The sequence below is a fragment of the Mastigoproctus giganteus genome, chromosome 11 (genome assembly GCF_048544385.1).
Source record: "Mastigoproctus giganteus isolate SK-2022 chromosome 11, ASM4854438v1, whole genome shotgun sequence".
Taxonomy (NCBI): Eukaryota; Metazoa; Arthropoda; class Arachnida; order Uropygi; family Thelyphonidae; genus Mastigoproctus; species Mastigoproctus giganteus.
In genome coordinates, this window is record NC_143585.1 from 11,718,905 (window position 1) to 11,742,225 (window position 23,321).

The window sequence follows — 23,321 nt, forward strand, 5'->3', positions numbered from 1 at the left end:
GTGATCACACTGTACTGATGTCCGATTTATCATTTATCTGCAAATTCTTAATGTATGAATAATCACTGCTGATAATCATATCAAGAGTATTACTTCCTCTGGTTGCCCCTCGAACATGTTGCTCTAGAAAACAATCCTAAAATAAATCCACAAAAGGCTTCTTAGGGTGCAAGTGACCAATCGACAAGTTCCAGTTAATATCCGGGAAATTAAAATCCCACATTACGAGACAGTCTGATTTACTGGCCCGCTCAATTTCTCGGCACAATTGTTTGTTGTACTCATCAGAGTCATTAGGTCTTAAAACCTACTACTCTCATTTTACCTTTCCCAGTGTTTATATCACGCCAAACTGACTCAACATTGAACTGTCCACCCATATCAACTGGATCCACTTCCTTGGATTTTATGTGTTTCTTAACTAACAGAAAGGATTGTCTCTGATATCCCAACAATATCTGTCTTTGCTGCCTTGATCAGCACTTCAAACTCATCAAATTTATTTACTATACTTCTAGTATTGGTGTACATGCAAGTATACATGCACCTATTCTTACTTTTAGTTACTCTAACAGCCCATATATTTACTTGTTCCACTATGACTCCAGCAGCTCTTGAAAACAACAGCAACTTGTTCTCTAGGCAGCTGATCATTACAATGGAAGCAGTGCAAGAATCACTTTCGCCTCTACCTGAGGCTATTGTTAATCTTTTAGTCTGTGAATCCCGCCAACCTAGCAGTTTTCCGACCACCTATCACTGCCTCGACGGCATCATCAAATATTCTTGCACCCTTTCTATTTAAATGTATCCCATCCCTATAGAAGCAGTCTCTCCTGTTAACAAGCACAGAGCAGGCTGAGAGAAATTCTAACCCTTGAGCCTTGCACAATTTTTCCAGGGCCGAATTGATCGACAAGGCTCTCATCATATACTCCTTCCTATCGTGTATTATGTATAGTGTGTTCGTGTCTAAAGGCACCAGGGGTTTCCCCCATCTCCACGTTGCTTTCATTGTGGGTGTGACAGTTCACTGTAAAGACCAGAGATTTAAAGTGTATGGATTTTGTAAGTGTAGTGTTGTGTATCGTTGTTCTTCTGGTGCATAATCTTAGAATCCAACAAGTGCATAATCTTAGAATTAACCATATAGGGTAAGGATACCAAAAGGCTTTTGCTTTACCAGCCAAAAAAGAAAAAAATGATAAGCAATACAAGTTATGCTCTTCCCTCCTTATGTATGCACCAGTCCAGCTGACTTCTGAATACCTTCAAACTATCAGCTTCAACTATTTGCAGAGAAAAGTTTTTCCAATATTCAACTGCTTACTGGTTAAAATTCCTACAATAGATTCTAAACATCTTTCTTTGTAATTTGCACTTAAGGCATCGAATTCTTTATAACAGTGAAACTTCTGCCTTAATTCATTTTACTAACCCCTCAGAGCCTTATAAATCTCATTCGGGTCCCCTCTGAGACCTACAGAGCTTGCCTTGTTGCCAAGCACTGTAAACCACACAATTGAAGTCTTTTCTCGTACTGTTGTCCTTTGGTCGATCTAACCATGAGAATTGCCGATCTTTTGATCCTTTCAAGAAGCTCAGCGTCCTTTTTAGAAGAAGAATCTTTATTGCAACGCTTAGGATGATAATTTACATAATATTAGTTGCAACAGCCCATCACGGCACAGTGGCCAGGGATTAACATTGTACTGCAGAGACATTATTGCCTCAGGAACCAAAATGCATAAATAAATAATAGAAATGATAAATAAGTGCAAAAATTTAAAACATTCAGAGAATGGAGAAATAACTTTAGTATACTACATATATAGAACATTAAGTGAGTGTACAATCATTTGCTTCACAATACATACAATAAGGATATACATTGAAGTGCATAAATATGTACGTAGTTCTTTGGGTTAAGAATATACATTTCTCAACAATCAAATTATAATAGTACTAGCCTTGGCTACCCCACTGAGTATTCCTTTCCTATATTGTCTATCACGACAGAACTTATTGAAGTCAATATCTAGGTCCTGGACTCGAGATAACATCTGCTGAGGAAGAAACCGGTCCGATAGATGAAGGCGTCTTTGCAGAGGACATAACTGGGTGATTGCTCGTAGTCGTTCCGGTGGTTTCCTCCATGCACAGTTTTCCCAGAAGGAGGGAGAGGAGATGAGACCGGTCATGAGTTTGATTGTTGTGACGAGCCTTCTTTCATTAATGAGCAACTTGAGTCTTGGAATGGTAAGTGCATTGGCCATATCGGTGGTCCGGAGCTGTAGAGGCAGGCTAAGTTTGTGGCACGCCCACTTCAGAAGCCAATACTCAGGTGAGAAAACTGATTTGATGGTAGAAGGCGATGCAGATGCCCAAATCTCTGCAGCATAGAGAAGTGGCGGATACACTATTTTTGAGAAGTATCTCACCATGGTGGATTTGTCTGTTACAAATGTTGCTTACATATCCATCTCAGTCTGGCGGCTTTTGTGAGGAGTACGTCTACTTGCTGGCCGAAAAAAGGCTTCGGATCGAAACTCATTCCTAGGTCAATGTGATGTTGGACAAGAGGGATGGAGGCTCCACTGATGGTTAGATAGATTTTTGTTGGCAGTTTCTTTAACGAGAAGACCATTATTTCTGACTTCTCGGGATTGATACTCAGACCAAATTGTTTGAGGTAGATACATATTGAGGAGAGAGTGGAGATTAGCTGTTCTGAGACTTGGTGAGGGTTTTGGCTTGCTTTTATTGTTTATTGGCGTGAATACCTTTAGATCGTCAGTATGTATAACAGGATATTTAACTTTTGGATTACCAGTGTAGCAATAAGGGCGGTGAGGAGGAAGCCAGATAGCACTGCCCCTTGCGGGACTCCAACTGAGATTACTTTGCGGTATCCTGAGTTATCTACAGATAATTTGACTATTCAGTTATTTAGCAGAGATGTGAGGAAAGCTAAGATGTCGCCTCCTGTCTGATGGTGCTTTTCTAGTAGTTTTAGGAGAGATGGAATGTGCACGGCATCAAATGCAGATTCAATGTCTACATAGGTGGCTGCCAGCTCGTCTCTGTTCTCAAAGGCTGTGAGGAGTCTGCTAGTCGTTGCTAGAAGGTTGATCACAGTTGATCTGTGTGGGAGTGCATAATGGATTTGAGGAAGATTGTCTGGCAGAATTTGCTTAGTGAGGATCGGGAGCAGTATTTTTTCTAGCAGTTTCAACAGACAGGATGAATTTGAGATCGGTCTGTAATGTTTCACAAGTGATGGAACTCGAATTTTTGGCCTTGGTTTGACAAGGTATTCCTTCCATTGTTGTGGCAAGCAGTGTTTTGAGAACACTGAGTTAAAGAAATGTAACAAAGGTTGCAGGATGTGAGGACTCAGGCTCTTAAGAATAAATTTCCGAATCCCATCAGGTCCAGTAGTAGAGGTTCCTGGCAGTGAATTGATGGCATTAACTAATTCTTGTCTCGGTATTATTATGGTTGTCAATGGGTCAAAACTGGTGTCAAATGTTGGTAGCAAGGGCTAGTCTTCTGCGTTGACAGTGGTGGTAAACTTAGTGATGTAGTCAAACCAGCTTTTGGGGATCAAGTTGAGGGGGAAAACCTGAAGGTGTATCCTTATATGGAACTTTCCCTCTGCGTATGGTCCTGTCAAGGTACAATTTGATCGCTGTGGATTTCTGGAGGTTAAACTCAGCTAGAGCTCTAGAATAGGCAATTCTTTCCCTAACGTTGTGAGATTACTTCCAAACTTTATGTAGGTGTTGCTTGAGGACGAATCGCTCCTTAAAGTCGTGGAACCACCATGCTTTAGAGTAAGAGGAAATTGTGATCTTTCTTGTAGCCGCATAGCTTGTTACAGATATAGTCCAATTAGTACTTCTACTACTGGACCTGACTGAATTCCGAAATGTATGCTTAACAGCCTGAGTGCTTACATCCTGCAACCTCTGTTACACGTTCAGGAGGCAACTAGAGGGAGTAAAACTCTTGATCTGATTATCAGTAATGATTCTTCATGCATCAAGAATCTGCAGATAAAGAAGGAACCACTAAGTGGCAGTGATCACAGCGTACTGAAGTGGGATTTACTCAAAGAGATAACTGCCACCAAGAGTAAACGGAAGGGTTTTTGCTTTCGTAAAGGTGGCTACGGTGGTCTGAGACAGTATTTAAATTCTTTACGGTGGAACCACCTAATGATGTTACCAACAGCAAATTCAAAATGGGAAGCATTCATGGAACTAATCTTGGAGGCTACCAGGCTTTACATACCAACAAAGAAATATTGTTCAAGATTTAGGCCTAAATGGATGTCAGATGAAATAATTAGACATGTGACAGAGAAGAAAAATGCATGGGATACATATAAATTAACATGTGACACAAAAGCCTATGATACATATAAGCTAGTCTGTAACCAAGTCACAAAGGAGGTTAGGCAGGCGAAAGCAGATAACGAGAAATCTTTGGCAAAGGATGCAAGGAAAAACAGCAAAGAGTTCTTTACTTACTTAAACTCTAGAAGGAAGGGGATGAATCAGATTGGTCCACTTGAAATCGATGATTCAACTGTTAATGATCCTGCTCAGATAGCAAACAAACTGAATGAGTATTTTGCCTCGACATTCACACACGAGGAGTTATTTAGGGAGGGGAATGCCAGAGGTGTATTCAACTCTGAGAGTAAGCTAGATAATCTTGTAATAACTGAGAGTAAAGTGGAGGAGAAATTGTTGAACATAAACACAAGAAAGGCACCTGGGGGATGGATGGAATCTATCCAGTTATATTAAAGGAGGCGGCAAAGGAAGTAAGCATACCCTTAGCCATAAGTATGAGAGATTCCCTGGACTCAGGGGAGGTACCCATGGACTGGAGATGTGCAAATGTGACCCCAATCCACAAAAGAGGATCAAAGGGAGACACAGGTAATTACAGACCTGTTAGTTTAACTTCTGTTCCAGGGAAATTAATGGAGGCACTAGTTAAAGAAGCATTGCAGGATCATCTAGGCAAGACTTCAGTTATAGCTCGGACACAGCATGGATTTGTTAAAGGAGAAGTCTTGTCTGACTAATTTGATTGTATACTATGATGTAGTCAGAAAGGAACTGGATGCAAAGAATAACTTTGATATTATATATTTGGATCTTAGAAAAGCCTTTGATACTGTTGCACATTGAAGACTGCTGCTGAAATTGGAGCAGTGTGGCAGTGGAGGCAAATTTCTGCTATGGATAAAGGGTTAGTTGAGCGGGAGAAGACAGAGAGTGGTAATCAATGGACACTGCTCATCGTGGACTAATGTTATTAGTGGAGTACCTCAGAGTTCACTGTTGGGTCCGTTGTTGTTTTCTGTATTTATAAATGATATTGATGAGGGTATATCAAGCTTAATGTCCACGTTTGCAGACGATACGAAGGTTTGCAGGGCTGTTAATGACACTAATGACATTACACTGCTGCAACAGGATCTAGAAAAGTTGAGCAGATGGGCTGAGAGGTGGCAAATTAAATTTAAGATTGATATATGTAAAGTACTCCATTTGGGAAACAGTAATCCCAGAGTAGCGTATCAAATTTGCGGTACTACACTGACAGTGGTAGAGAATGAAAAGGACCAGGGGGCAATTGTGCAAGCAGATATGAAGTTTTCTGAGCAGTGCAGACGGTCGGCAAGAGTAGCTCATGGTGTCTTGTCAATGATATACAGAAATTTTTCTAGCAGGGATAAGGAGGTGTTATCCCCTTGTATAAGGCAATGATCAGACCACACCTTGAATAATGTATATAGGTCTGGAGGCCTCATTTTAAGAAGGATATGTAGCGCTGTTGGAACGAGTATAGAGAAGGGCAACAAGATTACTGAATGGAAGAAAGGGTTGCTCTTAAGAAGAAAGGTTTAAGGTTTGCAAATTGCAGTGTCTGGAGACTGGGCACCTCGAGGTGATCTGATTGAGGTGTATAAAGCTTTGAACGGTTTGAGCATGCTCAATGCTGATGGGATTCTTCCTCTTGCTCAGAATAATCGCCTGAGAAGGCATAAATTCAAATTGAGGAATGACGGTTGTAGGATAGATGTGCGGAAGTTTGCCTTTTGCCAGCGGGTGGTTGATTGCTGGAATAAACTTCCACCTGTCGTTGTAGAAGTTGATAGCTTAAATAGATTCAAGACAGAACTTGACGAACATTTGGAGCGAGTGGATGGGTGAAATGAGTGTTTTTTTTTTTTGTTTTTTTTTTTTTTTTGGCTGATGCTATATAAGCTAGCTTTCTTGCATCATGTGCCTTTGCTAATGGTAATGGTAACGAGGGTTACGGCTAGCTGGACATCACTTGACTCTAGGGTCGACCAAGGGATTAACGACGCTGTCTGGATGCATCTCGGTATGTTCAGGAATGTAGAGCTGATATGTGACATGGTTTTGTTCTGCCGATTTGGAAGATGGCGATTAGCTGGTAATTGAAATAGCATTAAAAGTAGTCATCGTCAGGGTTCAGCACATTCTCTAAGGTGTTATCAATGATGCATGGTATGGAGGCTAGTATTAGACCAAATTGGTGAGGCCCACGAGTTGGGAGTTCTCTGACAAGCAGAGATCTGCGGTAAGAAGGTGAGACAGGAACAGTTGCTTTAGGTTATTAAGTTGAGGGGGTAGATTGAAGTCAGCACATACGATGCTTACAGTGGCCGGTTGCAGCTGGTGCAGGATCCAGTTTGCTACTTCAAGGATAAAGTCTTGAGATGGTGATGATAGCACATAAACTACAGTCACTTGAAGTACGGTAGATTGATACTTGAGTTTGACAGAGGGGGCTTCAAAATCTTGCGATTCACTTGAAATGGTAGAGATCAGTGTGAAAAGGCATTGTCTATAAAAGATGGCGGTAACCTCTCCGCTCTTCTGTTATATCTCGATGTAAAGGCAGACTCGTATCCAGCTGGGACGGTGATCGCAATACATTCTTGACCGGGTTCTAGCCACGTTTCTGTGATGTATGTATGTATTTTAGTATGGTCTCCATACCTGGATACTTTTCTAAGTGCGATGGGATTATGATATCCCTTTTATCTACAGGTTATTGTTTTATAAATCATCGATAGGACAGGGCATCCTATATGTCAGGGGTGGCCAACTTAATTTGTGATGCGATATACTTTTTTTCTTCGAAATGTGCCGCGATCTACCAGCTCAATAGAATTTCAATGCACATGTTTAAAAAACGTTAATCAACACATATTGAAAAATGTTGTTTATAAATTTTAAAATTAAATACAACTCAGAAAGCTTATTTTAAATTCATACGTATTTAATTTTTTTAATTTATGTGAAGTTCGTGTTTTCATGTCATCTGCCAAGCTTTCAAAATCGGACATATGCTGTAATAAGGCCAACCGTAAAGAATCTTCTGTAGGCAAATCCGTAAGAGTAGAGGGCTGATCACAGTTGATCTATGTGGGAGTGCATAATGGATTTGAGGAAGATTGTCTGGCAGAATTTGCTTAGTGAGGATCGGGAGCAGTTCTTCGTCTTTGATTTTTCAAATACGAAAAGGCCGATTCACGTAGGAGGATGGTTCTATAAAGAATCGTCCTGACCTAGCAGAAGAGGTGCTAGCCGGTCGATTCTTGGCACACGTTTTAGTCCTTCTCTACATAGCCATCGTGCAGATTTACACATTTTTCCCATCGATGGATGAGGCTACGGATACCATTTTTGTAGAGATGAGGTTGGTCTTTGAATCATGATTCTGTTGCAGAAATAAGTGTCACGTCGTCAGGGAAGTGAGTCTCCCGAAGAAATGATTTAAGGGAAGGAAACAAGAAGAAGTCCGATGGTGCAAGATCGGGTGAGTAGGCTGGATGGGGCAATATTTCATATATGCACAAGTGACCGCTTTTGTTGTTGCAATTTCAGAAGTGTGAACTGGGGCATTGTCTTGAAGCATTCTCACACCTTTGGACAGCATGCCACGCATTAGCATTAGCATTAGCATTAGTAGAGGCATTTGATGCAAGAAAGCAAGCTTATGCAGCATCAGCCAAAAAAAAAAAAAAAAAAAAAAAAAAAAAAGTAACATAAATAAATAAAAATAACCACTTCCACTTCACCCCTCTGTTCGTTCGAAATACCTGTCCAGCTGAGCCTTAAACTTATTTAGGCTATCAACTTCCACGACAGGGGATGGAAGTCTGTTCCACCCACCAACCACCCGCTGGCTAAAGGCAAATTTCCGCACATCTATCCTACATCTGTCTTTCCTCAATTTGAATTTATGCCCTCTCAGGTGATTTTTCTGAGCTAGAGGAAGAATCCCATCAGCATTGAGCATGCTCAAACCATTCAAGGCTTTGTACACCTCTATCAGATCACCCCGCTGGTGCCTAGTTTCCAGACACTGTAATTTGCAAAACTTAAGCCTTTCTTCGTAAGAGAACCCCTTTGTCCCATTCACCAATCTAGTTGCCCTTCTCTGTACTCGTTCCAGCAGCTCTACATCCTTCCTGAAATGAGGCCTCCAGGCCTGTATACAGTACTCTAGGTGTGGCCTGACCATTGCCTTATACAAGGGAATAATCACCTCCTTATCCCTGCTAGAAAAATTCCTATATATCATTGACAATACACCATGAGCTACTCTCGCAGCTCGTCTGCACTGCTCAGAGAACTTCATATCTGCCTGCACCACCACCCCCAGGTCCCTTTCATTCTCTACCACTGTCAGTGTAGTACCACAGAGTTGATACGTTGCTCTGGGGTTGCTGTTTCCCATATGTAGTACTTTACATTTGTCAATGTTAAACTTCATTTGCCACCTCGAAGCCCATCTGCTCAACCTTTCCAAATCCTGTTGCAGCAGCATAGTGTCAGTAGTGTCCTTGACAACCCTGCCAACCTTCGTATCGTCTGCAAACTTGGACATTAAGCCTGATATACCATCATCAATATCATTTATAAATACAGAAAACAATAAAGGCCCCAATACTGAACCCTGAGGGACTCCACTAATAACATTAGTCCACGATGAGCAGTGTCCATTGATTACCACTCTCTGTCTTCTCCCCCTCAACCACCCCTTTATCCATAGCAGCAACTTGCCTCCAATGCCACACTGCTCCAATTTGTGCAGCAGTCTTCCATGTGCAACAGTATCAAAAGCCTTTCTAAGATCCAAGTATATAATATCAAAGTTATTCCCTGCATCCAGTTCTTGTGTGACTGCATCATAGTATCCAATCAAATTGGTCAGGCAAGACTTCCCCTTAACAAAACCATGCTGTGTCCTAGCTATAACTGAAGTCTTGTCTAGATGATCCTGCAGTGCTTCTTTCACCAGTGCCTCCATTAATTTTCCGGGAACAGAAGTTAAACTCACAGGTCTATAATTACTTGTGTCAGCCTTTGATCCCCCTTTGTGAATTGGGGTCACATTTGCACATCTCCAGTCAATGGGTACCTCCCCTGAGTCCAAGGAAGCTCTCATAATTATGGCTAAGGGTTTGCTTACCTCCTTTGCTGCCTCCTTTAATATAACTGGATAGATCCCATCCACCCCAGGTGCCTTTCTTGTGTTTATCTTCAACAATTTCTCCTCCACTTTGCTCTCAGTTATTACAAGATTCTCTAGCTTACTGCTAGAGTTGAATACACCTCTGGCATTCCCCTCGCTGAATAACTCCTCGTGTGTGAATGTCGATGCAAAATATTCATTTAGTTTGTTAGCTACCCGAGCAGGGTCATCAACAGTTGACCCATCGATCTCAAGTGGACCAATCTGATTCATCCCCTTCCTTCTAGAGTTTACATAAGTAAAGAACTCTTTGCTGTTTTTCTTCGCATCCCTTGCCAAGGATCTCTCGTAATCTGCCTTCGCCTGCCTAACCTCCTTTGTAACTTGGTTACAGATCAACTTGTATCTATCATAGGCATCCGTGTCACGTGTTAATTTGTATGTATCCCATGCATTTTTCTTCTCTGCCATATGCCTCATTAGTTCATCTGACAACCATTTAGGCCTAAACCTTGAACAATATTTCTTAGTTGGTATGTAAAGCCTAGTAGCTTCCACGATAAGTTCTTTGAATGCTTCCCATTTTGAATTTGCTGTTGGCAATATCATCAGTTGATCCCACTGTATAGAATTTAAATACTGTCTCAGTCCATTGTAGTCGCCTTTACGAAAGCAATACCCCTTCCCTTTACCCCTAATGGTAGTTACCTCTTTGAGTAACTCCCACTTCAGCACACTGTGATCACTGCCACCAAGTGGTTCATTTATCTGCAGATTCTTAATGCATGAAGAATCACTACTGATAATCAAATCAAGAGTATTACTCCCTCTAGTTGCCTCCCGAACATGCTGATGTAGAAAACAATCATCCAATAAATCCACAAAAGCCTTGCTACTGTGTGAGTGACCAGCCCCCAAATTCCAGTCAATATCTGGGAAATTAAAATCCCCCATTATAAGACTCTCTGATTTACTGGCCCACTCTATTTCTCCGAACAGTTTCTTATTATACTCATCAGAGTCATTAGGCCTATAGCACACTCCTACTCTCAATTTTGATCTCCCAATGCTTATGTCACACCAAACTGACTCGACACTGCACTGTCCAGCGATGTCGACTGGCTTCACTTCCTTGGATTTTATGTGTTTCTTAATTAATAGCATAACCCCTCCTCCCTTCCTATCCTGTCTATCCTTTCTGTACACATTGTACTCCCCAAATTCCAGTTCTGCATTTCTTATATCTGTGTGACACCACGTCTCTGAAATCCCCACAATATCTGCCTTTGATGTTTTGAGCAATACCTCAAATTCATCAAATTTATTTACTAAACTCCTAGCATTGGTGTACACACAAGTATACATGCACCTGTTCTTTTTCTTAGCTACCCTAACACAACCCATGTGTTTACTTGTACCCCAATGATTCCCAGCAGTCTCTGAAATATCCTGCATCTTATTTTCCAGGCTGCGGCTCATTCCAATAGAAGCAGTGCAAGAATCACTTTCACCTCTGCCAGTGGCTACTGTTAATCTATTAGTCCTTGTATCCCCCCAATCTAGCAGTTTTCCGACCCACCTAACATTGCCTCGATAGCATCAGCAAACATTCTTGCACCCTTTCTATTTAAGTGTATCCCATCCCTGTAGAAGCAGTCTCTCCTGTTAACAAGTACAGACCAGGCTGAAAAAAATTCTACCCCTTGAGCCCTGCACAATCTTTCCAGGGCCGAATTGATTGACAGGGCTCTCATCATATACTCCCTCCTATCGTGTCTGGGCAGAATTGCAGACACTTTCAATTTCAACCCTAATTCACGGCTTTTTTTCATCAGTGACCTGTACTTGTCAAGTAATTCCGCCGGTCTCCTACTCTTAATGTCATTAGTGCCAACGTGTACAACTATATCACCTTTTGTGCCCTTAAAAGATGATATCCGCTCTACAACGTCATCAACTTTTGCCCCTGGCAGACATACCCTGGTCCTACATGTTTTGATTTTCTCGCCTACATGTTTTGATTTTCTCCCGCAATTTTGTGAGTAAGTTGGCATAATAGGCACCTGTAATTGTTCTACCTTTCGGCAGATAATTATTTCTCATCTCAAAACACTGTCAGAATGACCTTTCCTGCTGACGCTTGGGCCCTTGCCTTCTTGGTGAGTAGAGAACCACGATGTCGCCAATTCCATGGACTGCTTTTTATTTTCCGGGTCGAAATGGTGTATCCAACTTTCATCCTGAGTGATTAGATGAGAGAAAACGTCTTCCTTAATTTTTTGGCACAGGGCTAACAACTCTTGTGATTTCTGTTGTCGATCAGCCTTCTGAAAACCAGTCAATAATCGGGGAATCCATCATGCACTCAACTTCCGTAAATGGAGTTGGTCATGAAGTTTCAATAGAGCCCACACTAATCTTCACCTCCTGGGTTGTTTGTTATTTGGTTTTTAGGAGCATTAGCAACTAAGGCCATATTGCTCCGGGAATATGCGGTGGTCATTCCCTGACCTTTCCGCATCCTCCGTATTTGGTGGTGACGGGATCGAACCCCGGTCTAATCAAGAAGCGTGTGCTACGCACTGCTGCTCCTTCCCACCTGGCTACGGAGGCGCGCCACCTCCTGGGACAATTCACGCACAGATATCCGGCGATCTCCCATGATTAATGGAAGATCGCCGGATATCTTTTCTGATCGTGCTGTCATAATGGCTGAATGGGAACGACCTGGAATGGGCTCAGATTCTACCGATTTACAATGCCATAGGATGAGGCTTCATTCTTATATACAGCAGTCTCCTCGTGGATTTCTTTAGGAGATTTCCCCTTCACGAACAGATACCGGATTACAGCTCTGGCTTCAACTTTGTCAGACGTTCAGCTCTGTAAGAGAAAAACAAATTAAGACATAGGACTGAACTTTTACACCTTTAGTACAGAAATATGTATGATGCTTCACACAAAAGATCACGACTCTGCGACATGTGGAAGCAGGTGAGAACGATTCTTTATTGAATCACCCTCGTAGATATGTGCAACCGAAATAGGAATTTAAAAGTTCACTGTATTTTTTTACATTTGTGTACTTTTCTCGGCAAACATGTTTCCAAAAGCCTTTTCCTGTGATCTGGCTTTTAGGAAGATATCGTATCGAAATGTAATAATTTCATTTTCAAGTAATATTTTCTTCATGTGAAAAATCTCAGTGATTTTTTCTGCAATTTGTTTCGTATCTAAGTGGACATTAAATGGATAAGAAATATATTGAACAATGTCTTCAATTGTTTTAAAATCACTGAATCTGGTTTCAAAATCATCCACAACTTTCTCAATTTCAGAAACATATTTCTCACTATTAAATTCAAAAACTGGATATTTTTGCAAATGATCTTGCATATTTGCAAATTATGATCGAATTTTTTTCTTTGAGATCCTCAGCCATTGCCAAATATTGATATTTATATGCAGAAATACTAATAATTGTGTCACCCACATTTTTATTTTTTCCTTGTAATTCCAAATTCAGATCATTTAATTTACTGGCAAAATCTGCCAAAAAAGCCAAATCACACAACCACTCCGTATCTTGTAGTTTCTGTTAATCATCTCCCTTTTGATCAACATTTTTTTTTTTTTAATTTCATTCAGAAAATTTTAAAATCTCTGTAGAGACTTACTCCGACTCAGCCACCTCACATGTGTGGGTAATATCATCGAAATGCATTTTGAAAAGTTTCCTTTGAAGAGATTGTCCTTTGATGGAATTCAAGATTTCGAAAGCTATGTCCATAACACTTTTAGTATTTAATCTTTTGCTGGCTAACAGTTGTTGGTGGATGATACAGTAGTAACTCAAAAAATCTGGGAATTCATCATCCTTTTGGCACAATGCGATGAATCCGTTAAGATGCCCTGTCCCTGGTTTAGCTCCATCTTTTGTTATTGATACGAGCTTAAATAGCGGTAATTTAATTTTTTTAATAAAATTTTTGAGTGCATTAAATATATCAAGCTCTAGTTCTGTGTTTTAACGAAACCATACCCAGCAGTTCTTCTCTAGTGGCAGAATCATCAAAAACCATACGAATAAAAACGAGCAATTGAGCTGTATCACTGACGTCTGTAGATTCATCCTGTTGTAAAATTAGCAATGTGAGCACGCAATCGTTCGCTTACATTTTTACTCATTTTTTGATGCGTCGCCTCGCAGTATTTCGAGTAATTGCAGATCTTGAAGAGCACTTTTAATTTCATTTTTGTTCTTAAAATTTTCAAAAAGAGAATCTGTTATTTCTAAAATTGCGTCTTTGATGAATTGACCATCAGAAAATGGTTTGCATTTTTTTTTTGCAAGAAGGTGAATCACTTTAATTGATGCTACAGTTGCTGCTGTAGATTGTAAGTTAGTGTCACGAAGAAATCGTGTGCAAATAATCTGGATTTAAGTTCTTTTAATTTATTTTTTCTAAGGTCACAATTAGGCGGAAAATCCTATTAGTATTTACCATGGAGTGCATTGAAGTTCCTCCGATTATACTGTTGGCCGTGTGGTTCATCGTTCGAATCTTATGTTCCAAAAGATGCAAATGTTATTCCGAAAATATATTTTAGATTTTTTGAATAACTGCCTTAATCAGAAAATCCCCTAAAGATGGTACTTTTCCTGAACATTCTACGTTTGAAAATGTTATCCTTATTCTTCAATTTGAATCTTTAATTTGTTGTTAAAAATGATCAACCAATACTTCATCGAACTGTTCATTAACAGTTTAAATTAATAGCATTTTACCCAGTAAATTTGAGGGAGACGGCGAGAGAGTATATTATACCACTGAGGTTAATTACAAGGGTATCATTGGATACCCTTGTAATTTCTCGAATCAAACGGAATCTCTCCTGAATTAATTCAGGCGTGCGGTAATAGGGGAAACCCAGGGAACCGCATTACTACAATAATACTTTGAATTAATTCAGGAGAGATTCCGTTTGATTCGAGAAATGCCAACGTATCGCCAATTCAATACGCTAAGACGGTTCTAAAAGTTATGTCGGTAACTACAGACCGTTTAGTCTGACTTCAGTGGTACAAAAAATCTTGGAGGCAACGATCAAGATTGCACATTTAGGTAGAAATGACATTCTGAAAGAAAATAACATGATTTTGTTAAGGAAAACTCATGTGTAACTAAACGCGCTAAGGTAGTTTGACACAGTTACTCATGAGCTGGATGTAAGGTACAATTTCAATATAGTTGATTCAGATTTCAGCAAGGCATTTGACTCAGTTCGTCATGAGAAGTTAAGTTACTGTGTAAGCCGGAACATGTTGCGATTACTGGAAAGATTCTAAGATGAATAGCACTGGCTACAGGGCAGAAGGCCGAGGGTTGTGGTTAATTGTGGTTAAAAACAGTTGCCTTCTTCATCGAAGAAGGCAACTGTTTTCCAGTTGTCCATGGTCCAATGAGCTGTTCAAATGCAAATTTTATGGGTCGCTAGTGATTTTGCAGCCGTATGGATGAATACATTTACCACTCACCTACTGCAAGGGCTCGTACGGAGGAGGGTTCTTTGGATCGTGCTCCTGGAAACTTCGCTGATCGTCCCCTGGTAAAAATCTATGGTCAAAAGATAATCTGTCATATTAGGACCACCAAAGAACTCTCTTATCTGCCCGTGTGCCCAGGTACTTTGTGATGAAACAGAAACTCAGTAAAAGGGCCAGAATTGCGTGTAATGTTGTCTTTGCGCAGTGCCTGCGCGTGTAGCACAGTGGTATCGTCCGTAAATTGCGTGTGATATCTGATCGATTTGTTTTTTTTTTTTAGAGGAGTACCTTTTTTTCCACGCCTGACACTCAATAACTAAGTCACTCAGTGCACAAAGTCAATAAAAGTTCTTTGCATAATTGACGGGATTCGAACCCGGGCATTTTCTACCCGGTGTGATCACACGCACAAAGTCCATGGAGACATGGAGACATGTATAGTATCGTATGTACGGAGGCTCCGGAACGTTAGTTCAATTGCGCCCAGGTACTTTGTGATGAAACAGAAACTCTGTAAAATGGCCAGAAATGCGTGTAATGTTGTCTTTGCGCTGTGTCTGCGAGGGTAGCACAGTGGTATCGTCACCGTCTTCCCCACACCGAATGGAAAAGGCCCGGGTTAGAATCCCGTCGATGATGCGAGGAACTTTAATGGGCTTTTTTCACTCCGTGGCTGAGTTAGTCGGTCTGAGGCGTAGATAGCAAGATTTTCCCCTCCAGCAAACAGACAAATCAACTATAGAACACATTCAATTAACAGACATAAGACACACAGCACGGCAGTGCTGTGTGTCTTATGTCTGTTCTTTGAATGTGAATTTAATTATTCTGGTAGCCTAAAAACAATAGTTTTTTTTGTCTTTGCACAGTGTGTGTGTGTGTGTGTGTGTGTGTGTGTGTGTTCTTTAGTTCTTTCTGGACTCTTTGTCACCAGGAAGGCGATCACCTGGAAAACCAGCAGACTGTACGTCTACACCACGGGGAGGTGGGCAACAAATAAGTGTATCCCTAACCACCAGGAGGTGGGCTCCCTACAGCCTTCGTCTGTCCTTGTATATATATATATATATATATATATATATATATATATAATAAAAAATAACAATAATAAATTTTAAAAAATTAAAAATAATAACAAATAATTAAAAAATGTCTTTGAATTTTAATTGGATCTGATCACTAAAGTTAAATTCATCCCATGGTAATCAAGGTCAATGAATTTTAAAGCAATAAACATCCCAATAATTACTGGAAAACGTTTTGCGTTTATTTGAAAACGAGAAATTATGAGAAATTTGTCAAAATTGTCAGAAATTGTTCGTTTGTAATCCACGCACTTCTGATAACACTACTCTGCGTTTTGAAAAAATATCATTGATATTTTCTCATCAAAGGAAGTTTCTGAATCATTTTCTAATGTTTATTTCAAAATGCGAAAGGACTGCACTTACAGTTCCCAAGTCAGTCTCAAGGACTTGAAAAAAAAGTAGCCTTACAGACTTGTAAATGATGTACTATCCTAGATTTAAAGTTTTGGATGAAAACATTGACCTTTCCATTGAATCTGAACGAATTTAGGCATTCCAGTTCTAAAGCCACGAAGAGGTTATGCAACAGACAGATAAATGTTCATTAGACTTACCTTTCCCCCATTTATAAAATTCACAACTGGCACCAGAACCCATAGCAGAATGAACCCTGTACCTGATAAGTTTGTGAGATAGTCCTACTGATTGCTGTAGGACTGTCTCACAATGTGAAAAGTTATTGAGATAGTTCTACTGAATGCTAACGAGCTCATAGTATGCAATGTGAGCCGTTTGAGTTTCAGTGAATACACCGTAATGGTCGTTGTAATGTTTGTTATAAAAACGAACTGTAATGTGCTTTTCAAACTTGGTAATTTTCTGTTTGAAATTATCTTCTTGTATTGTATTGTATATCTAATCCCATATCATTGTAACTCTTTTATTGGCGGAAGTATATTCTCTCGCAGCACAATACAGCTAGAAGTGCGCCAGCTGACGTCGTCTAGATGCACTAGAGATTGCGTGGTTGTGAAAAACCGTTGATTACTTTTCAGGGCTGACAAGAGAAAGTGTGTGAGTGTCAAATATCCGGAGAAAATCATGTTCATGTCATTAGTAGGTAGTTGCAGCTACAGTTTGAAGCCTGTACCACGAGATCAAATACTGTATCGTATTTCTCCTCTTATCTCAGCAACTAATGAAATCTAGTTGAATTAGAATGCACTGACACTAGTTAATCGGACTTTGGCATTTATCTCATCGTTATCTGCTTTTATTTAGATTTAATATCGACAAATAGTGCCTTTATTGAGGTGACAGAGGCACAGTTCAAAAGTTATCGAGACAACCTGTGAGAGAAATGCTAATGTTTGCACTCCAAGTTAAAAGTATTGAATCATTTTCGCCTTTCTGTGAAGTTTATAATAATTTTAGAATTTGTGCTCATTTTAAAGAAAGACTATTGCTAATACTCCAATAAATTTCTGAAATTTCAACCTGAAACAGCGTAGCCATTTTCCTCGTTTTATGATATTCTTGACGCTGTTTCTAAAGTGCCTACCACTAGAGGTCAGCGGATGCACTTTACCGGTAGTGTTCTAGGTTGCTTTAAGGCGTAGATCTCCCCATTTTCTGTGGTGTAAGTATGATTCCTTCAATAATTAAAAGTAAGAATTTTAATTAGGCAAATGAGGTTTGAAGTAATACAGATGTTCGTGTGATCTGCTTCGGCTGTTTATAATTCTTGTGGCGAAATGTTTTAAAATTATAAAAATAGCGATTTCGGTAAAATTAAAACCGCGTTGAAGTGACAGTTCCAAACTGCAACCAGAAATTTTCTAAAATATGAAAACACTTTTTCAATCTGCAGTTGCGAATGGATAGTGCGAAATTAACTTTGTCTCTTGTGTTATTTCTACCTTTTAAAGAAACTTCGAATAAACAGGGGAGGGTGAGGTATTTGTAAACATAATATAAAGATTGCTGTTACCGAGATCAAGGCCAACGCAATGCTCTGACCAGAAATTTAATATCTGCGCGTGTATTTAAGATTTTGGTCTTGCAGGATTTTCCACCTGGTTTGTTAAATACAGAAAGTATCCATTTCTGTTTAATTTTTCATGAGTTTGTATTACGACACAGCGTATACTACGTGGAGTATAAGCACATGGGGGGGACCCCCGGTGCCGCTTGACAGTAAACCCTATTCAGCTTCGTTATTATACGCACTCCATACGACAGTTTCTACTGCAGGTTTTTCCCCTTCTTTGCCAATGTTTAATAAGTATTAGAAAGAGAAAAATGAACTTCTCCTGGTGGAGTAATGAGTACGCTTGAATCTGTAACATAGTCCGTAGGGCAACTGTGAATAATCCAGTGTTTCGTAGGCAAATTTTGTAAGTATGCTTTTCAAATATAGGCCCTCGAACAGCATACTTAAGAGTATGTGGTTGGCTTCCTTAAGAGGTTGGCTTCCTTATCAATAAGTGGAAACTTCCATCGGGGGTTGGTGGTGGTTACTTGAGAAAGTTGCTGTTTATGAATTTTTCCTTTTACTGTAGGAACTTCTAATCAATGTATAAACCAAATGGGCACGAGTTGTATGTCGTATTTAATATTCATCGTCTGTACTTCATTTAAATTTCCAGTTGTGCAAAAATGCATGTTATATATAATTCTTTTTAAATTTTAGTCCTTACATATTTCAACTGCACTGACTATAGTTATCACTTCCCTCTACAAATTCATTTTAGGGGGAAGTAGTTTAAATTTCGTTTCGAGTGCAACTGAAACCTACGAATTGACAAAATAAGTGTGGTACCGAATCCTTAACACGCTCGCATGATTTTCACATTTTGAAACGTTTCTGGATGATCTGCTCGTCAAATGACTCTTCGAATGATAGAAAGGAAACTTCACATTAACATAGAAATGGTTCGTGCAATTCTGACCGAAGAGTTGAGAAAGCGAGTAATCTGCGCAAAGTAGGTTCTGCATTGTATGGATAATGGACAAAAGCTGCCTTGATTCTACATTTGGTTGCATGGTTTCAGGAACATCGGCAACTTAGGCTATATTGCGCTGTATATAATATGCTTGTTATATATGCTTACTGCTTGATTTTCCGAAATCAAATCCACGATAAAAGAACAGTTTGATAGTTTAAAACCATAAAATAAATAATGCAAAGGAATTGGTGACCGTCAGTTCAAATGATTAAAAAAATATTTCCAACAGCTCTACCAGCGATCTCGAGCCTGGCTGCCAAGAGGATTATCCCGAAATATATTTAAAGCTTTAGTTTTCATTTTGACATCTAGTTTACTTTAAAGTTAATGTCCTGCTGCTTGATCATCAAAGCTTCTAATTAGAGAATAACATGAAGACTCAGATTATAAAATATTAATATTCTAATTTAGTTTAACTAGTAGGAATAACAATTTATTAGTAATTTAAAAATTCTAAACTTTCCATACCCTTCGAACAGAATGGCCGAACAACCTGCATTAGTAAAATGCAGACCTTGTGCTCTCATTTCCTTGTCCTGCTCTCCGGGTCAAGTTCGTTTTAATCTAATGGGTTCGTTGAGCAAGTTTGTTAAATTTTATTTTATTACTCTGGGATAATGACAAGAAGAAAGTGGTTGCGCAAGAGTAAGAACTGGTTGCGAATGCGTCACTGAGAAAGCATGCCTCAAGGAAGTCGCTTTGCACTCTGGAAAAGAGAAATATTTAGGTTCAGACCGCTGTTGGATATTCATCTTCGCTCCACCAGGTTGGTGAAATGGAATAATTTGGTAATGATTTAATCAGCAGTGAAAGGTAAATAAAGAGCACTACTGCAGCGCATTATAAAAATCGGCCTCTTTGCCCCTCTGCCCTTCAGGTCAAACAAAAGGTAAGTCAATCACCTTTGCTTCCGTACACTTAGTAGTTTCTTGCCTAGTAACATTTTCACGCATCACTAATGTTTTTCTCAGTTATGAATCGACTTACTGGTATCAATATCAAGGTCATTATCATGTACTGATTATCATTTAGGGTGGAAGCCCGTTACAACGAGCATTAATGTGTTTTTGTAAGTGAAGATTTTATTATTTTTTAACTCTCCTCTCATTATACAATGAGAGGAGAGTTAAAAACTCTCCTCTCTTTTTTAATGAGAGGAGAAAGGGCAGAGAGGCCGATTTTTATAATGCGCTGCAGTAGTGCTCTTTATTTACCTTTCACTGCTGATTAAATCATTACCAAATTATTCCATTTCACTATGAGAGGAAACAAAGGTATAATGCGAGTAGGAGTAATCTACAGACCAGGTGATTGTGAAGATTATGACGAAACCCTCTACATGCAAATGGAATGGGCAAGTAAGCGTCAATGCCTTATTATGGGTGAGTTCAATTTGCCTCTAATTGATTGGAGTAAATGGGAAGGAAACTCGACATGGGGAACAAAATTTTTAAATCAACTAGATGACTGTTATTTGTATCAACATGTCAGGGAAAGTACTAGAGAAAAGAATATCCTAGACCTCATCATCACACATGAATCAGATGACATAACAGGGCTGACAGTAGAGGAACCAGTAGCAGGAAGTGATCACGGAATTCTACGGTGGATGATGACGAGAGAGGTAGCAGTAGTTAAAGGCAAAGGAATGGGTTTTAATTTCAGAAAAGGAAATTACGATACCTTAAGGTACTACATGGCCTCTATTAACTGGGTAGATATCGCGCAGAGAATGAATACAATTGAACTGTGGTACGCTTTTAAAACATTAATCACAGATGCCTTGAATGCGTATATATACCATTAAAAAAATACTCTACGAGGAGGGTTCCAAGTTGGATGAATAGTGAAGTTGCCGCATTACTTGAGCAGAAGAAGGTGGCATGGAAAGGTTACAGAGCAATAAAAAGTACTGAAGCCTATAACAGCTACAAGGTGATGTGTAATAGAGCCACAGAAAAGGTTCGACAGGCAAAGGCAGTTTATGAGAAATCACTAGCAAACAGAGCAAAGAGGGGGGATAAAGAATTCTTCACATATATAAATGCCAAGAAGAGCAGGACAAACCAGATCGGACCTTTACGTAAGGGAAAGGGGATAGCAATAAATACACCAGCTGCCGTTGCAGATGAACTCAATAGTTATTTTGCATCGATATTTACAAATGAAAAGCCTTTTGTGGCAATGGGAAATTGTGGGAGCGAAGTTAAAAAATATGAAATTAATGATATTGACATTTCGCATGATTATTTAATGAAAAAACTTTGGAGCCTACAGACCAGTAAGGCTCCTGGAGTTGATGGAATATACCCTATAATCTTAAGAGAGGCGGCAAGCGAGTGCATTGAACCATTGAGGCTAATTATGCGAGCATCACTAGACTCTGGGGAGATTCCCTTGGATTGGAAAAGTGCAAATGTATCTCCCATACATAAGGGTGGCTCTAAAAGAGAAGTGGGAAATTATCGACCTGTCAGTCTGACTTCAGTAGTAGGGAAAATCATGGAGGCAATGATCAAGGGTGGAATTCAGGATCGAATTGAAATTATCAAGGATACTCAGCATGGTTTTGTAAAGGGAAAATCATGTTTAACAAATCTGGTTCGCCATTTCGAAAGGGTCACTCTCGAGCTAGATTTAGGGAATAATTTCAACATTGTTTATTTAGATTTCAGCAAAGCTTTTGACTCAGTCCCACATGAGCGGTTGCTTTATAAGCTGGAACAGGTTGGAGTCACTGGGAAAATCCTTAGATGGATAGAAGGATGGCTTCAGGGCAGGAGGCACAGGGTTGTGATAAATGGGTGTTCCTCAGATTGGGTTGATGTAAGAAGTGGGGTTCCCCAAGGATCAGTATTAGGGCCACTGTTGTTTTTAATTTTCATAAACGACATTGATGAAGGGATAGAGGGCGTGATGTCTAAATTTGCAGATGATGTTAAAATTGGTAGAGTAGTTAATGATCACTGTCAAGCTGAGCTTCTTCAGAGAGACCTAGATAGACTTCAAGAAAAGTCAGAAAAATGGCAGCTGTGCTTTAATCCAACAAAGTGTAAGGTATTACATCTGGGAAACAGTAATCCAAAAATAACTTATTTACTTGTTGCAGTTCAACTTAACCCAGTACTGGAGGAAAGGGACTTGGGTGTTACGATACGGCCAGACATGAAATTCTCTGAGCATTGTAAACAGGCTGCAAGGAAGGCCCATGGTGTCCTATCGATGATCTATCGAACTTTTGCAAGTAGAGATAGGGACGTGATAATCCCATTATATAAGGCTTATGTTAGACCACACTTGGAATACTGTGTTCAAGTATGGAGACCGCACCTAAAGAAAGACATCGAGCTTCTTGAAAGGGTGCAAAGAAGGGTAACTCCCCTGGTGAGATCGGCAAAAGGGCGTCCTTATGAAGAAAGACTTCGAATATGTGGGTTGCAGAGTTTGGAAACTAGACACCTTAGAGGAGATTTGATTGAGGTGTTTAAGGCTCTGAGAGGCATCAGTAAAATGAATGAGGACAAAATTTTCAAGATTATAAATGATGCTAGAACTAGGGGACATAAATTCAAGTTACGGGGGGAAATTTTTAGATTGGACTGCAGGAAGTTTTATTTTAGCCAGCGAGTTATAAATTACTGGAATAAGTTCCTTCATGGGTGGTAGAGGCCGACAGTTCGGGGAAATTCAAAGGTCATCTGGATAGTACTTTCGGGTAGGGAAGCGCATAGGATGATAGGATTAATTTCCTTTTTATTTATTTTTTATTTTATTATTTTTTTTTATTTATTAATTATTATTATTTAGTTATTTATTTATTTTTTGTTTTTATCATTGTTTTGTTCGAATTTTTTTTTTTTTTTTTTTTTTTTGGCTGGTGCAGCATAAGCCATAGGCTTTCTTGCGCCATACGGCTAATACTAATACCATGATATTTAGGGAGAAAATTGCTTCCGATTTACGAACTGCTTTGCAGGAGCATATGGTGTTCGTAAAACGGGAGCTTCATTTTCATGTTCTTCAACTTACTCATTAAAAACGAAATCATTGTGAAGTTTAAACACCTTCTTTGTGTTCCTTCTCTCTCTCTAAAATATTTTTACAAAATAAACTCAAGAAGTCGCTAAACTTAACACATTAAATTACATTAGATTAAGATAAATCAGCCAATGAGTACTAATTCCTTAAATGCACTTTCCT

The 23,321-nt window shown here is 39.5% G+C and overlaps 1 protein-coding gene across 1 annotated transcript in view; it reads left to right on the top strand.

Annotated features, from left to right (window-relative positions):
- LOC150077712 (clavesin-2-like) overlaps positions 1 to 23,321 on the top strand; it is a 144,169-nt gene that overhangs the window by 100,277 nt on the left and 20,571 nt on the right. The window contains exon 5 of the mRNA XM_090385218.1: positions 20,431 to 20,503. Coding sequence (XP_090241344.1) covers positions 20,431 to 20,503 — 73 coding nt within the window. The remainder of the gene's footprint in view (positions 1 to 20,430; positions 20,504 to 23,321) is intronic.